Genomic DNA, 17,327 nt, shown 5'->3' on the forward strand with positions numbered 1-17,327 from the left:
GCCTCTGACACCCAATTCCTCAGGGCTTCCCACCAGCCCAGCCCCTCAGAGTCTCCCCCAGCCCGGCCAGCCTGCCCGGCAGCAGAGGCGCAGCCCCACAGCAGCTCCAGAGGAGCCCGATCAAGAGGCACCGCGGAGCCCTCAGCAATCCGGCCAGCAGCACACGGGCAGGAGGACACAGACGGCGGTTCCTGGCTGGCACAGGGCTTGTGGCCATCTCCAGGCTCCGGCCTCGCAGGGATGCCCACAGCTCCGGCCCCCACCCACGCGCTCTCTCGGCAGTGCAAAGGCTTCCGCAGGACCACCGAGGGCCGAGGGGCTTCTGGCCATTTTCCCTGCAAGGCTGCACGCCTGGGCAGCTTGCTGAGCACAAAGCACCCTTTTCCCCCTCTTCCCCTGTGCACCCAGGGCAGCAAAAGAAAAATCCTGGGAGTCCGTGTATTGTAACACATATCCTATATTTATATACTGAAGAAAAAAAAGAAGAAAAGAAGAATCCTGTAGAAGAAGAAAATCCCCGCTGGCTCAGTTGGCCCCAGCAGGCAGAGTGTCCCAGATCAGCTCTCCGCAGAGCTCCAGCAGCGCAGCCAGCCCAGGCCCGACAGTCGAGGCCGTGTCTTCCGTGCCCTGCGGAGCTGATCTCGCAGCTTCCGCAGGATGGAGTACGGAGCTCTCTGGACTGCCCGGAGGACCAAGGCTGTTTCAATGGCCAGGTTTCTGATGGCAGGGCTGCTGTCATCTGCCGTGTCTTCAAGGGCTGCAAGACAGAGGAACACGGGGCCATAGCCCTGATCAGCAGGGACCCGAGGAGAGCCCCCTGCCAGGGCCAGCCCAGCCCGCTCTTGCCATGGCCACGAGGGAGCAGGGACCAAGGGGATTGAAACATTAATTTTGAAGAATTACAGACTTTAACTGGATATTGCTGAAGTAAGACAGATAGACTTCCCTTTTGATAAGCAGAAGCCGGATTTAAGGAACTGATAAATCATGGGGCCTGTCAACTTATGTTTGTGTATTCTGACTAATCAATAGGCTTCAAGAAGGACAATGAATTCAGAAATCAAATACTCCTGGGAAAACAGGATTCAGTCGTCATGCAACGCTAAAAGGTTAAAAAGTCAAAGCGAAGAAGACTCACTTACTTCATCATTTTGAGACCCCGCCCCATAAAAAAGACCACCGACCCATTTCAAAGAACAAACCACGCATGCTTAATAGCTTTTGGCTAATTACCATAGGAAGCGGGGAATGGGAGGTACTAAAGTCATGAATATACATTTGTGTTTTGGGTATTCAATCCTTCTGTACATCAAAAGACCCTGTGATCTTCTGTGAGCGCGCGTGTGTTCGGGAGCTATCCCGCACGCTGCCCGGCGTCGTAATTAAACATACACTTTCTAACTCTAAACTGCTGGAGAGTCTTTTGTCCGTCATTGTTGGATATCGGCATTAGGGCGATATTCCTATTTTTTTTAATAATTCAGGATCAGCCCAAACTGCTGGCCATGAATCCCCGACGTGTCCCCGAATTCTCCGTGTGCTCCGCCCTCACCACCCCTCGTCCGCACAGGGAGCACAGCCCTCCGCAGCCGGGCCAGAGCGTGCGGCTTCCCCCGGCAGCCCCCGCTGACAGCCCGCTGCCCCCACGCACCCGCACAGATGAGCTCGAGCTCTTCCTTCCTTCCCCTCAGGTGCCGCCCGGCCATCCCTGGGAACACAGAGCCTGTCAGGGCCCCAGCGGCACGGCGCCCTGCCGGCGGCGCTGCCAGCCCTGTGGCCACACGGCCTCCTGCCCCGGCGGGGCTCGGCCCGGGCCCTTGCCGCACGCTGCCGCCCCAGGGCACGGCTGCCAGAGGGCGGCAGCGGCCCCGAGGGCAGGCGCGGCTCCACGGCGCCGGGTGCGGATGCCGCCGCAGCCGGGCCAGCAGCCGGGGCCGGGGCCGAGCTGCGGCGGGCCGGGGATGGGGGCTCGGGCTCGTGGCTCACCCATGAACCTGATGGCCGCCTCTCGCAGGGGCTCCTGTGGGTGCTCCAGGTAGGGCAGGGCCCGGCGCAGGTGCTCGGCCGCTCGGCTCCTGTCGTCTGCCAGCTGGAGAGAGCGGCAGCAGGGAGGGAAGGGTTGGCGCGGGCTCAGCCCCTGGCCGGGCTCTGGCCGCGCCCAGCCCCGGCCTCCCCTGCCCGCACAGCCCCGAGGCCCGGCCAGCGGGCGCCGGCGCCGGGCTCTGCAGGGGACAGAGGGCCGGCTGCTGCCCGGGGAGGCGCGGTGCCGCCCCGCCCCGCGGCCCCGCTGGGCCGGGGCTCCGTGGGCACCGCACTCGGGGGCCTTCTCCGGGCTGAGGCCGCGGCTTTCAGTCCCTTACCAGTCCTTCGCCGAACCTCCACGTCTGATCCACCTGCAGCATCTGTTCAAGATCCCTCCTCCTCAGGAATCTGGCTGAAGAATGCAGCGTTTCCCGGGCGGCCTGGAGAGCAGCAGAGAGCCGCAGATGGCCCCACAGTTCAGGGCACAGGAGTGTCCCTGTGCCAAGGCCTGCAAGAGGCTCCAGCCTGCAAGGCTCCAGGGCAGGAGGCAGCTGAGCCCCTGCCCAGGGGGAAGCAGCAGCTCACAAGTGCTCACCTCAAGCACACACTTGTTCTGGTCATGGCAGTGGAAGGAGAGTGGGAGCAGGCTCTGGCACACGTGGGACTTCAGCACCTTTCTTCCCTCTTCCGTTAACGAAACCATCATGTCTTGAAAGGCAAACATAGCGCACAGCTGCACCTGGCTATCATCCTGTATGAAAGGAAGGAAAAAAGACCTCATCACGGGCTGCTTCTGGCTGACCTGGGCACCAGCCTGCAAATCCACATGGCACAAAGTGTCCATGCGGCACTCGGTGGCCGTGGCTGGGGGCACAGAGCCTTACGTTGTCAAAGAGCGGCAGGAGCGCCTCAGCCAGTCTCAGGGCGATGGGGCTGGGTATCAGGACGCCATTGTACAGAAACAAATATTTCAGTAGAACAATGGTCATCCTGATGATGTCGCCATCACTTTCCTGCAGGAGCTCGATGAGGCTTTCAGTCAGGTTCCACATTTCTTTAGCCTGTGTGGAACACAAGTCTGTGTAAGCCCAGCCTGCTGCCACAGGGCTCAGAGGCCAAAGACCTGTGTGGAAGCACTCGGGCAGCTGAAGTGGGAGGCGGGAGAGCTGGGAGCAGCTGTCTCAGCACCCAAAACTAAGGCAAGCTCAAGCAACTGCCTTCCCCAGCCCCACGCTGCCCGCACAGCCTCAGCCGCTGCCCCCTTCTCACCATCAGGCGATTCTTGCCCAGCACCACGAGGCCTCTGAGTGCCAAGAGACGCCTCTCCCTGCACTCGCTCCGCAGGTTCTTGGACAGGATCTCCAGAGCGATGCCGCTGCACTTACTCAAGTTGAGGCACTGGAGGACCTGAAAGGCACAGGGCAGTGACAGGGGTCCCGGCCGACAGCAGCCCAGACCCGCACAGGGCCGGGCCCAGGCAGCAGCAGCAGCACAGGGTGCGGGCACCGTCCCAGGCAGCTGCGGCTACGAGAGGGCACAGAGCTGGGAGGCAGCTCAGCCAGGCAGCGCTGGCCTTCAGGCTCACCTCCACAAGGAACACCAGGGCGGGCAGATCCCAGCGTGGCTGCCGTGTGCTGAGCAGCTGGAGCAGGTAGTGAATGATCCAGGAACACAAGGGTTTGGAGACAGAAGACATCTGCCTGGCAGGAGAAAAAGTAACCAACACTGTGAACCAGGGGGACAGACCTTTCCCAGGAGTGACTCCCAGAGGTCGGCTCTTTCAGCACCATCCTGCACGGGGACCTCAGGCATTTGGGAGGTGGCTCCTTGTGGGCACCCGCCTCTGCCAGCCTTTGCCAGTCTGCTTGGTGTTCCGGGGTGACAAGGCCCTCTGGCTCATCACCACAGAGACTCTGTGGGGGACCCCGAGCACAGAGCACAGATTCTGGGGGCGGCGGCGTCAAGGGGGTCTCACCTGGCCAGCAGACCCAAAGCATAGTGGTGGGTGTCAGCATGGAGCAGCTTGTCCCAGCCACGCTGGCGTTCCATTGCCACCACCACATTCTCACAGCGCATTTGGCAGAGCAGGGACTTGAGGGTCCACGCTGCAAACCTGTGTGCAGAGCAAAGCCCAGGTCACGCTGGGAGCACTGGCTCCTGCCCTGGAGATGTGGCAGGGACAGGAGGACTGGGATGGAGCACCTGTTGGGGCTGGTGGCAAGGCCGTCTCGCTCCTGGCATGCCTTCCAGAAGGTATCGATCTCCTCTGGTGGATCCAAAGTGCTGGAGAACACTTGGAAGAGCAGATGCACAAGTAGGCGGGGGAAACACAGCCTCACTTCGAGTGGGACATAGTGCTCCTGGAGGATCTTCCACATCACCGCAGTTGCCTGCAAAGGACAAATCCCCCCGACACAGTGCTGAGGTGTTGGTGTGGCAGGGCCCCAGTGTGGCACGGAGAGGCCAGGGGAGACGCAGGGGGAGCACCGGGCCCGGTGCCCCTGAAGCTGCCCCTAGGCCAGGCTTCATCCCAGCGCCTGAGGCAGGGAGATGCGGTGGGGGAAGGAGGGTGGAGAGCTGCTGGAAAGGCAGCCGTGGGGTGAGCTGGGGCCAGTTCCAGAAACTCACAGCCAGGGCAAAGACACCAGTTTTGTCCCCATCCGAGGTGCACGTGCTGTGCTCTGGCCAGTCCTCCAGCACATGGAGGAGCATCATCTGCGCCGGCTTCGCAGTGCTGGGGGAGCACAGGATGACCTTCCACATGGACAAAGCAGCTCTGCAGGGTCAGAACTCTGTCTCAGGGCGGCCTCGGACACAGCACCGTGGCCTGGGCTGCAGGGGGGAGCTGAGCTGGCTGCCAGCTCTGCCTCTGCCCACTGGCCCTTGCCAGCAGCATGCAGGCAGCCCAGCCCTGTGGGGACAGACCCCCGAGGGGCAGGGAGGGAGCACGGCAGCAGGCTCGGGGCCTGCCGTGCCAGAGCTGGAGAAGGGAGCAGCCGGAGGGCCCTGGATTTCTCCTTTGCTCAGACACCTGGGACAGGCTGTACAGGATGATGGGCTGGGGAGCCCTGAGCCCTCTGGGCAGGTGGGCCCCATACCTGTCACACGATGGGGCCACACGCAGGAGAGTCATCACCACGTCAGCAGGCTGTGCCTCGGTGAGATCCAGCAGGGTCCTGAACAGCTTGTGCCCAGAGTACTCATTGGCCAGGAGCCACTGGTGGATGTACCTGACCATGGCAGGCGCCTGGAGAAGGCACGGGAAGACTTGGAAAGCTGCCAGAGGGAGAAATGTCCCCAGCTTCCCCAGAGAAGTGCTTCCCTTTCCGCACACTGGGTGGCCTGGGAGGGTTACAGGGACCAGCAGGGGTGGCTTGGGAGGCCAAGCAGTTCCTGGGAGGATCAGACCCTGGTCACAGGCTTCTTACTTGCTTTGGCTTGGAAAATCCCTCCTCTACAAGCATATTCAGCAGGGCAGCACTGGACTTGGTTTTGAAGAGGTCCTCAGAGTATCCTCTGAGCCCAGTCTCCTCTACTGGGGCAGCTCCAGGACCTTCCTCTTCCACGCTGGCCAATTTGGGCACTCTTGGGGATCTCTGCTCCATGTCAGCGACTGGACTGATGGGGACTTGCAGGAGAGATGCCTCGGAAAAGCTCCGAGTCAGCAAGTCCTGCAGCGGTGCCTGGAAGGCACCGACACAACTGAAGTGCTGGGAAGAGTTCAGGACAGCAAGTCCTGCACTCTGCTCTCGAGGGCTCCTGCCACAAGGACGGGTGACTCTTGGTCAAGGATTGTGCTTTGGCCTTGAGGTCAACCGGCGGCAGGAATAACGCCTCGGAAAAGCTCTGGGTCAGACACAAACGAGTGTGCTGTGAGGGGGCTCCTCACGACACCGCTCTATCCTGTCCTGTCCCGTCACGTGCTCCGAGCACAGTGGCACAGCTGCATCACCACCAGCACCTGTGTCACCATGTGTCACGAAGGCTCCTTGGACACCCTGTGCCGTTCCATGCCACGGTGAGTGACCACGCTGCTGCACCGTGTCACAAAGGGCCAATGCACACACTGCCACCTGCCCTGGGGCCGCCCCCAGCCCAGCCAAAGTGGCCCGGGTTGGAAGGAATCCCTCGCCCCAAGCGTCTAAGACAGCCCTAAGACAGGATCTTTCGGAGCGCCTCAAACCACGGGCAAACGCTGCCCTGCTCTGCGGGCTCAGGGCAGCAGAAGGAGCCCCCAGGGCTGCCGACGCAGCTGCAGCGGGAAGGGCACGGGGCCTTGCACAGAAGGTGGCACGGCCTCCTTGGGACACGTCTCGGCCGGTGGCCGTCCTAAACCCGCAGGTGTGACACAGACGAGGAACGTGTGGGCCAGGGCACCAGCGCTGCTCTGACCCCTGGGGCCAGGGGAGCGCTGAAACCGGCAGGTGTGGCAGAGTCCCCGCACAAGCAGAGCTGCCACCCCCTGAGCCCTGGCAGTGCTGGTGTCATCTCCTGCCCCAGAGACCTGTGCCCCGGGGGGCTTCTCTGCCACAGGGCAGCCAAAGCCCAGGTGCATTGGGGGCTGTGCTCCTTCCTCCAGGGGATGTTAGCAGGAGCACCTGGAGCAGCTGCTGGCAACACTTGGTCTCTTGTCAGAAGCTGTTACTCCATGCTGAAATTGTTTTCTCATTGGAGTAATTTCCTGCAGCACAAAATCACCCTGGCAGCGATGGCATAGAAGGATCCGGCATTTAAGAATGCTCAGTTCAGGAAAGCTTTACGTCCCATTGCTCAACTCTAGTTCCAAAAAGTTGCTAACTTCCTAAATTCATGGGAATGGCCTGAGAAGGTGATAGGTTTGGAAGTTTCCTTGCCATCTCAAAGCAGCAACACATTTGCCTTAAGGTCATCCATTGAATGTCACTGTACAAAACATAAGACTACACAGGGGCAAAAGAAAGGCCTTGCTTTGGTTTTGAACATTTTTCTCTGAAGGGATGATGATAAGAACCTAATTCTCTTAAGGAATAAAGGCTCTCCAGCAAGTGAAAGTCCACTCAGTGTTACAAAAGTAGCCCAAACAAATGAGTAGACTGCAGGAGGGCTAATCCTCCCTATCCTGCTACAGATACCTAAGTGACCGAGAAAGTACAGCTCTCCCCTCTTCTCTGCACGAGAAGCAGGACCACGAACAGAAAAAGTCCCAGCTATTCCTTCTGTCCTCCATAACCAAAGCTGTGCTAAACCACAGATGCTGCCTTCAAACTGACTCCAATTCCAGCCTCAACCTCTCACCTTCCAGACAACTCCTTCGCCAGCACCCTGCCAAGTCCCCCAGGTGTCTCCATCCCTCAGCAGAGCTTTCCCGTCTTCCAGCAGACCCCCTGGTTCCCTGCACGTGCCGTGGGATGGCACTCAGGACGATGTGCTCCAAGGCCTTCCCCGGTAGCGAGCTCAGGCTGCCAGGCCATCGGTTCCTGGATCATTCTTCCCGCCGACCCTTCCTGCGCACGGCTCTTCCATTTGCACGTTTGTGCTCAGCTGGGACTTGTCCACTTCACCAGGACTGCTGCTAAAGGATGGAGAGCAGCCTGGCAAGCTCCTTCTCCAGCTCCCTCTTTACTCTCGGGGGAGGTAGAACATGTCACAGGAAAGCAAGCGGTGCCAAAAGACCTGGGCGGCATCAGGCACATTTAGGAATGAAACAAGGCCTTTGTTTGATGGAAGGAAGCACAGGCAATTTAGAGAAGCAAAGAGTACTTAGCACAGATATCCTTAAGTACTTAGCACCAGTTAACATAAGAAAAACCTGGAAGCCTAGCATGACAGGAGAGTGACTTGACAAAAAGCTTTAGACATAACCTTCCAGAAGACCTAAGGGCGGCCACAGAATCAGCCCTGTGCAGGCAAGGGATGAGGAAGACGAGCTGCTTTGGTGCGCTGAGACCGATCCTGGCCAGCAGGTGGACATTAGCTTCAAGTCTAGGAATCTGACACAATGGATTTCTTTGTAAACCCCCTGCCTATCCAATCACCTCAGCAGTGTAAAGATGGATGGTATTTTTAATAGAATTCCTACATAAAACCACTGAAATTTAGACGAGGCAAAGAAGCCTTGTGGTGGAGTGCAGACCCCTTCCCTCCTGCCAATAAAAGAGCTTCTGGCGGACGATGCATTTGTCTGCTGATTTCTTTGAATTCTAGAGACCCCTCAGCACTGCTCTATCCTGAGGGAACACCCTTGGCCTTGACCTGTAGGCACCCGCGCAAGCTTCAACTCAGCTGCCTCAGCTTGCAGGACCTCTCTTGGCCGGCATCCTGACGGGGATGCAGGACTGCTGCGATGCACTGCTGGGACCCAGCGGGACAGGACCGGCTGTCTCGTGTCCACGTAGCAGCACCCCCTGACACAGCCGAGGTCATCCCGACAGCAGACAAGGCTCACGTGTCTGCAGAGAGGGGCAAGGAGCGCTGGGCTCCTCTCAGGGTGTCTCAGCTGGGCCTGCTCCACAACACGCCCCCATTTGAAGGCCTGCTAATGCCCAGCTGCCAGAAACGCCTGCCTTGTTCTCTCCAAGATGCACAGGAAGAGCCGATGAGAGGGCGCCTTGGGAGGCAAACCTTCCAAGCCTTTTCTGAGGCCACGGACACAGCAAGATCAGCCAAGACTCTCCGTGCCGCCTGGCCCACACAGCCCAGCTCGGTGCTGGCCCTCTGGGCCGGAGCCGCTTCCAGCGAGCAAAACAGAAATGCATATTGCCAAGAGTTGAAACACAGCAGACAGGTAAGATGTGAGACGTGTGTGCATGAAGGCCTTTGAATTCACAGCTCTCCAAGACAGCTTTGGGGCTCGCAGCTGTTCAGAGATGCTCCTGCTCACACCTGTGTCCACAGTGGGGGTAACACACCCTGCTGCAGGTGCTTGCCTTGGTCTCTGCAGGTTCAGGTGGATTCCAAACCTGCTCTTCACAGCCTTCTCCCTTCCCTTCTCCATCTGCCAAGTGCCACGGGCCTCAAGGACTGAAAGGACCACAGACAGCTAAAGGGGGACACTTGCACCTTCCTCACTGGGAGCTCCATGGAAAGTGCTTTCCTTGAGAAGCAAGCCTCTTTTCCCCAGAGGCGTTTCCCCACATTGGGAACTTTCCTGGGGAACACCAACACACTCCTAAGAAACCCTGGCAAGGCTGAATTCCTTCTGGTCCTTTCTGGCCAGGCGCTCCAGCTCTAGCTCGTATTCCCCCCAGTGTGATTCCAGGTGGAGGTTCGCACATGCAGCCCCAGGCCCTCTACAAACACAAGCCGCCCGCTGCCTCTTCACCTGCCTCCACTCCTGCCTGCGCTCACAGCAGCAAAACCAGGCTGTTCCCGGCCAGAGACCAGAGCCCTGTTCCCGCAGGACGCTCTTGCCAGCACCTTCCAGGACTCTCCGCTGTGCACGCAGCACTTTTCATGCCCGCTCTCCACAGCCTTTGGAACACAGAGCACAACCTGGCTGGCGCTGCCGTCAGCACACCCCAAACACAGGCGGAGGAAGGAGAAGCAGGGGCTGCTTTGTGGCCATGCCCAAGAGAGACTGGAAGGCTGCCCTCCCTCTGCTCTCACTTGGGTGCCTTTCTGACAGGCTCTGAGGCAGGGGCTGCGATTCCTCCGTTGTGGGGACCAGAACCGCAGCCGGGATCCCGGCACTGCCTGACGGCGCTCCGGGCAATTGGCACGGTGGTCGCGTGTCCCAGCCTCGGTCACCATGCTGCTGCTTCACTTGCCTTCAGGCACAACAAAAGCTCAGTGTTTAGTTGTCAGGGATGCTCGGGAATAAAACAATCTGAAACGTACGTGTGACTGCAAAACAAGTTTTCTTTGATGAGTTGCTGATGCAACAAATACATCCCAACCCCTGGATTGGTGAAAAGCTGCTGAGCGGCAGCAGGAGACGGAAGGTGATGCTCAGCTGGGAGATGCAGGCAGCCCATCCAACTTCAGGGCATGCCCTGCATCAAAGGAGCGTGAATTTAGTCCATGTCGCCACTCCACCCCAGAACCAGGTTTCATAGCTCCTCCTCTGGACTGGAGCTTCTCCAGTTACATCATCACCTCACAGATGGCCAGAGCAGGAGTGGTGAATGTGGGCAGAGCTTCGGCCACAGAATCAACCTGATCCAGCACCAGAACATCCACACTGGGGAAAGGCCGTACAAGTGTGGGGAATGTGGGAAGGGCTTCAGCCACAGAGCCAGCCTGAGCTTGCACCAAAAGATCCACACTGGGGAGAGGCCCTACGAGGGTTCCCAGTGTGGGAAGGGGTTTCGGGTCAGCAGCAAGCTCCTTGAACACCAGCAGACACACACAGAGGAGAGGCCCTTCCGCTGCCCCGACTGCGGGAAGGGCTTCAGGCACAACCCCAACCTCATCATCCACCGGCGCATCCACACCGGGGAGAGGCCCCAAGAGTGTCCCCAGTGTGGGAAGAGCTTCTCACAGAGCTCTGCCTTGACCCAACACCAACCAAGGCACCATCAGGAAAGCCCTGCCAGTGCCCCCAGTGCAGAAAGAGCTTCGAGCTCGGCTCCAGCTTCAGCCCCCACTGGACGAGCCCCATTGGGCAGAGCCCCGGTGACCCACATTCCCTGTGTTCCGTGTTGGGTGGATTTTAGATAACTTTGGGTGGTTTGGGGCCAAATCTGGTGGGCTTTAGGGTGGATTTTTTATCCCTTTAGATGATTTTAGGCCCATTCGGGTCTGGTTTCGGCTCATTTGGGTGATTTTATGATAAACTGGGATATTTTTGGTGGATTTTAAGTCCCTTTGAATGATTTTCGCCCCACATGGGTGGATCTTAGGTGTGCGTGGGAGATTTTAGGCCCCTTCTTTTTGGTTATTTTTGGTCCTTATGAGTGGATTTTCAGCCTCTTTGGATAATTACATGTCAAACAAAGTCCTTCTCTGGTGACTTTAGGTCCTTTTGTGTGGCTTTCAGGCCATGTTGGGTGATTTTAGATCTTTTTGGTTGATTTTAGGCCAAACCGGGTACGTTCAGTTTGGATTTTACACCCATTTGGGAGATTTAAGAGTGATTTCAGGCTATTTTGTGTGGGGTTTTTTTTTAAACCAGTTTGTTCAATTTTAGGCCCCTTGGTTGGATTTTAGAGCCCTTTGGATTCTTTTAACCCCATTTGGCTGATTTGAGGCCAAACCATGGAGATTTAGGGTGTATTTTAGTGCCCTTTGGGTAATTTTAGGCCACTTTGTGGGGATTTTAATCCCATTTGGATAATTTGAGGCCAAACCTGATCGGGTTTAGGGTGGATTTGAGGCCCCTTTGGAGACTTTTAGGCGCATTTTGGGTGATTTCAGGGCAAACCCGGCGGTTTTAGGGCCGCGCGTCCCCTTGGCCCCGCCCCTTTCCCCTCCCAGTTCCCGCCCTTTCTCTGACCCCGCCTCGTTCCATTCGTTCCCCGCCCTTTCATTGGCCACGCCTCTTTTCCCTTGGGTTTCGTCCATCTACTGGCACGTTCCGTCCAGCGCATGCGCAGATGACCCAGAAGTGGCTCCCCCGGGCGCCGCCATCTTTGTTCCTGGTCCCCCGAGCCGGCTCCGGCGTGTCCGAGACCTACGGTGGGGCAGTGGGGGATCTCTAGGGGATCTATAGGGGATCTCTAGGGGATCTCTAGGGGATCTCTAGGGGATCTCTAGGGGTCTGGGGGGACCTGGGGGTGTCTTTAGGGGGTTTAGTGGGTGGTGTGTAAGGGGTTTAAGGGGGTCCATAGGGGATTTAGGGCGGTCTGGGCGTCCCTAAAGGGGGTTTGGGGGGCCATAGGGGCTCCATAGGGGTCTGAGGGGTCTATAGAGGGTCCGTAGGGGTCCGTAAAGGGGCTCGGGGCGTCCCTAAGTCCGGGGCTCTGGGGGTCTCTTTTGGGGATTATTGGGGTCTGGGTGGCCTTTCCGGGGCTTGGGGGGTCTGTCGGGGATCTGGGGGAGCCTGTAGCGGCTCCGGGGAGGTGTGGGGGTGTCCGTGGGTCCCTGTGTGGGGTTTTGGGGCGGTCTGAGGGTCCCCAAAGGGGCTCTGAGGGGGCTCCAGGGGATATATAGGGGATCTCGAGAGGGTTCAGCGTGGCCTGGGGGTCTCTCTAGGGGATCTGGGGGTCTCCCTAGGGGATTTTGGGAGGGCCTGGGGGTCCCTGGAAGGGGTCTGAGGGTCCATTTAGGGGATCTCAGGGTCTCTGCAGGGGATTTGGGGAGGGCTTGGGGCTTCCTAAAAGGGGCTGGGGGGGAGGGTCCCACAGGGGATTGGGAAGGGGTCTGGGGGTCTCTATAGGGGATTTAGGGGGGGTCTGGGGGGTCTATAGGGGATCTGCGGGGGTCCCTAAAAGGGGTTTGGGGTGGGTCTATAGGGCTTCTATAGGAGCCTGGGGGAGCATATAGAGGGTTTGGGGAGGGTCTTGGGATCTCTGTAGGGAAATTTTGGGATCCTTGGAGGGAATTTTGGGCTCTGTACAGGGAATTCTTGGAAATGTAGAGGTCCAAATGGGGCAATTTGGGGTTTTCTATTGGGAACTTTTTTGAATTTTGGGGCCTCTATTGGGAATTTTGAGGGGAATTTTGGGGGAATTTTGGATCCAAAAGCAGGGACTTTGGGTCCAAGTGTGGGAATTTTGGGATCTCTAGAGGGGATTTTGGGGAATTTTGATACCAAATGTGGGAAGTTCCGGCAGTTCTTGGTGATCTGCAGCACCGGCACGAGCAAGTCCTGCCTGCTGCACCACTTCATCGAGAGCACGTGTAGGAAATTTTGGCAATTGTCAAGGATTTCAGGAATTCTGTGACTTGTGGAAGTTTCGGGAAATTTTCTTTGGATTTTGGGGGACTTTCTGGGTGCTTTCGGGGATTTTTAAAATATTTTTAGGAATTTTGGGGTGGTGTTTTTGCATTTTTAGACTGTTTTCTGTTGTTATTTGGGGGCTTCTTTGGGTTATATGTTGGGAATTTTGAGAAATCTGAGGAGTTGGGGAGTTTTCAGGGAATTTTTGTGGAGTTTTGAGGGATTTTAAAAAATATTTCTGAGCATTTGAAGGGTTTGTTTGGCTTGTTTGTTTTCATTTTCGGGGTGATTTTTGATGGAGTTTGGTTGAATTTCTGGGGAATTTTGGGGAATTTGGGAAATTCTGGGTAGTCTGGGAAAATTTGGGAATATTACTGGAAGTTTTGCAGGCATTTTCTGGCTTTTTTTCTTTTTTGAGCTATTTTGAGGCTTTTTTCAGGATTTTTAAAAAATAATTTTCCTTTTTCATGCAATTTTGGGTTGATTTTTTTAAAAATTTTTTGGAATTCTGTGTCTCTCCGGGCTCTCCCCCATCCTGCGGCATTTTGGGCAATTTTCTGTCACTCTTGGGTCATTTTTGGTCACGCTTTGAATCATTTTGAGACATGTTTTGTAATTTCAGGGGCATTTCTAGTCAGGTTTTGGTCATTTGGGGGCCATTTTGTGGCCATTTTCCGGCACCTTTCAGGCACTGTCGGTCTCTTTAGGGGCGTGTTTGGTGACTTTTGGGCCGTTTTTTGCCGGTTGCGGTCCCGGTCTCAGTCTTGTCCCGGTGGCAGCTCTGGTGCCGGTTTCCGTCCCGGTCTCGGCCGCAGTCCCGGTGCCTGTGCAGCGCCGCTGCGGGTGCTGCTGTCGGTTCCGGTCCCAGTCCTGCAGCGGTGCCGCTCTCGGAGCCAGTCTCGGATCCGGTGTCGGTCTCACTCCTGGTGCTGGTGCCGCTTCTGGTGCTGATTTTGGTCTGGGTCCAGGTCCCGGAGATTTTAGGCGGGTTTGGGTAATTTTAGGCCAAACTGGGCAGGTTTAGGGTGGGGTTTTGAGCCTTTTAGTGTGGATTTTGGGCCCCTTTGTCTGATTTTAGGCAAAATCTGGTGGGGTTTAGTCCCATTTGAGTGATTTTAAGATAAACTGGGCAGTTTTAGGGTGGATTTCTGATCCCTTTGAATGGTTTTTAGGCCCATTTCGGTGGGGCTTAGTCCCATTTGGGTGAATTTAGTTGAAATCTGTTAGATTTTAGGGTGGACTTCAGGTACATTTTGTTGATTTTAGGCCACACCCGGTATTTTCAGGGAGGATCTCACAGCCTTTTAGGAGATTTGAGGGGATTCTTGGCCATTTTGTGTGGGTTTGAAACCACGTTTGGCAATTTTAGGCCGCATTGGCTGGTTTTAGACCCCTTTGGATGATTTTATCCCCAAGTGGCTGATTTCAGGCCAAACCCTGTGGCTATAGGGTGGCTTTTAGTGCCCTTTGGGTGATTTTAGGCCACTTTGTGGGGATTGCAGGCCTCTTAGGGTGATTTGAGGCCAAACCTGATCGGTGTAAGGGTGGATTTTAGGCTTCTTTAGACAATTTCAGTCCCGTTTGAATGCTTTTCGTTCGAACCGGGCCCTTTTAGGACCGCGCGTCCCCTCGGCCACGCCCATTGCCCTCACGATTCCCGCCCTGTCCCTGACCCCGCCCCTTTCCCTCCCAGTTCCCGCCCTTTCCTTGGCCCCGCCCTCCCAGGCCGGGCACGGGCCCGGGGGAGGAGGAGGAGGGAGGGAGGAAGAGGCGCAGCGGCGGCAGGAGCGGGAGGAGAAGACGAGCGGAGGGAGCGGCGGCTCCAGCGCTCCCTGAACTGGCGGCACCGCCGGGATCATCGCCCCCCATCCCGCAGGTGCCCGGGGAGGGGGAGCTCACCCCAAATATCCCGGGGGGTCCCTGGGTTTGGGGTTTGTTGGGGGGATGTTTGGAGCTCGCGGGGATCCAAAGCCGAGCAGCAGATGCCCCTCGGGGGGACATCGGGGGCTCCCCGGGAGGTGTTTTTGGGGTGTCCCGGTGTCGGCAGAGCCGGGGCGGGGGGCGGGGGAACACCGGGTTTGGGGAGCCCGGGAGAGCCGCCGCTTCCCTGAGCGGGAGCCCAGAGAGAGGAGAGCCCAGAACCGCAAAGCGGGGAGCCCGAGAGGCGGGGGAACGCCTGGGATTGCCGGGACCCCGTTAGGGGCTGGAGGGGCGGGATGGCCGGGAAGAGGGTTCGGGAGTCGCGGTGCTGGAAGTGGCTGCTCCCAGTGTAAGCCCAGTCACTCCCAGTATCCGTAGGTGGGAGACAGAAGAGGGGGGAGCTTTTTGGGTTCCTGGGACTCGCCGCAGCCCGGGGAGGGCGGGCACCGAGCAGACGGGGGATCTCCTTCCCCTTCCCTGTGACACGGAGGCAAATCCCATCCTGTCCTTGTCCTTCCTCCCCCACACAAGGAGCCGAGCATGGAGAGCAGGGAGGACAAATCCCCGCGGCAGAAGCTCGTGGCAGAGGCCGTTTTGAGCGGCTCCACGGTGCAGGAATGCAACGGGGAGGAAAAGGGCCGGAGATCCCTGAGGAGGAGGGGCTGCAAACGCAGCTGGCGAGGATGTGAGGAGGAAAGAGCCAGGCCGGGCCGGGAAGGCGGCCGGAGATGGAGCCAGAGCTCAGAGCTGGTGGTCCACGAGCAGCTTCGTGATGGGGAGAAGCCCCACAAGTGCTCCGAGTGTGGGAAGAGCTTCAGCCAGGCCAACAGCCTGATCTGCCACCAAAGGATTCACACAGGTGAACGGCCCTACGAGCGTGGGGAATGTGGGAAGAGCTTCAGACAGAGAATCAACCTGATCCAGCACCAGAACATCCACACTGGGGAAAGGCCGTACAAGTGTGGGGAGTGTGGGAAGGGCTTCAGGTACAGAGCCAACCTGAACTTCCACCAAAGGATCCACACTGGGGAGAAGCCCTACGAGTGTGGGGAATGTGGGATGAGCTTCAGCCAGAGGTCCAGCCTACTCCGCCACCAGATGTTCCACACAGGGGAACGACCCTACGAGTGTGGGGAATGTGGGAAAAGCTTCACAGAGACAGCCACCCTGACTGAGCATCAGAACATCCACACTGGGGAAAGGCCGTACACGTGTGAAGAATGTGGGAAGGGCTTCAGGCAGAGAGCCAACCTGAGGCTACACCAAAAGATCCACACTGGGGAGAGGCCCTGTGAGTGTAGGGAATGTGGGAAGAGTTTCATCCAGAGTTCAAGTCTGATCAGCCACCAAAGCATCCACACCGGAGAGAGACCCTATGAGTGTGGGGAATGTGGGAAGAGCTTCAGTCTGAGGTCCAGGCTGATCTTTCACCATAGAATCCACACTGGGGAAAGGCCCTACAAGTGTGGGGAATGTGGGATGAGCTTCAGCCGGAGCTCCCACCTGATCCTCCACCAAAGGACCCACACCGGGGAACGGCCCTACGAGTGTGGGGAATGTGGGAAGAGCTTCAGCCAGAAAATCAACCTGATCCAGCACCAGAACATCCACACTGGGGAAAGGCCGTACAAGTGTGGGGAATGTGGGAAGGGCTTCAGCCACAGAGCCAGCCTGAGCTTGCACCTAAAAATCCACACTGGGGAGAGGCCCTGGAGAGGCCGGAGATGGAGCCAAAGCTCAGAGCTGGTGGTCCATGAGCAGCTTCGTGATGGGGAGAAGCCCCACAAGTGCTCCGAGTGTGGGAAGAGCTTCCGCTGGCAGAGCGACCTGCTCCGCCACCAGAGGACCCACACTGGGGAGAGACCCTACGAGTGTGGGGAGTGTGGGAAGAGCTTCAGCCGACGGTGCCACCTGATCTGCCACCAGAGGATCCACACCGGAGAAAAGCCGTATGAGTGTGGGGAATGTGGGAAGAGCTTCAGCCATAAATCCCACCTGATCCGTCACCAGATGACCCACAGTGGGGAGAGGCCCTACGAGTGTGATCAATGCAGGAAGAGGTTTCAGACCAGCACTTATCTCCTCGTGCACCAGAGCACGCACACGGAGGAGAGGCCCTTCCATTGCCCTGACTGCAGGAAGGGCTTCAAGCGGAGCTCACACCTCATCCAGCACCAGAAGATCCACACCAGGGAACAACTCGATGAGAGCGAGGAATGTGCGAAGAGCTTCAGCGTGAGGTCCAACCGGATCCATCACCAGAGGACCCACGCCAGGGAACGACCCTATGAGTGTGGGGAATGTGGGAAGAGCTTTAGCTGGCGGTGCCGCCTGATCAGCCACAAGAGGATCCACACAGGAGAACAGCCCTACGAATGTGGGGAATGTGGGAAGAGCTTCAGCCAGAGAATCCACCTGATCCACCACCAGAACATCCACACTGGGGAAAGGCCGTACAAGTGTGGGGAGTGTGGGAAGGGCTTCAGGCAGAGCGGCAGCCTGAGGTTCCACCAGAGGATCCACACTGGGGAGAGGCCCTACAAGTGTTGCCAGTGCGGGAAGGGGTTTGTGACCAGCACCCTGCTGC

General features: G+C 57.7%; 1 protein-coding gene and 1 pseudogene across 1 annotated transcript in view; one reads left to right on the forward strand and one right to left on the reverse strand.

Annotated features, from left to right (window-relative positions):
- Positions 1-1,085: 1,085 nt before the first annotated feature.
- LOC136303405 (maestro heat-like repeat-containing protein family member 7) lies at positions 1,086-5,627 on the reverse strand (annotated as a pseudogene).
- Positions 5,628-11,534: 5,907 nt separating this feature from the next.
- The window catches only part of LOC136303406 (zinc finger protein 850-like), a gene marked incomplete at its 3' end in the record, with an annotated part of 388,134 nt that continues 382,341 nt past the window's right edge, over positions 11,535-17,327 (forward strand). The window contains exons 1-4 of the mRNA XM_066207080.1: positions 11,535-11,616; positions 15,288-16,405; positions 16,562-16,800; positions 17,005-17,304. Of these exons, the coding sequence (XP_066063177.1) occupies positions 11,535-11,616; positions 15,288-16,405; positions 16,562-16,800; positions 17,005-17,304 (1,739 nt within the window). The remainder of the gene's footprint in view (positions 11,617-15,287; positions 16,406-16,561; positions 16,801-17,004; positions 17,305-17,327) is intronic.

The sequence above is a fragment of the Chamaea fasciata genome, unplaced genomic scaffold (assembly GCF_029207755.1).
Source record: "Chamaea fasciata isolate MVZ Bird 193981 ecotype frontalis unplaced genomic scaffold, bChaFas1.0.hap1 SCAF_33, whole genome shotgun sequence".
Lineage (NCBI taxonomy): Eukaryota > Metazoa > Chordata > Aves > Passeriformes > Sylviidae > Chamaea > Chamaea fasciata.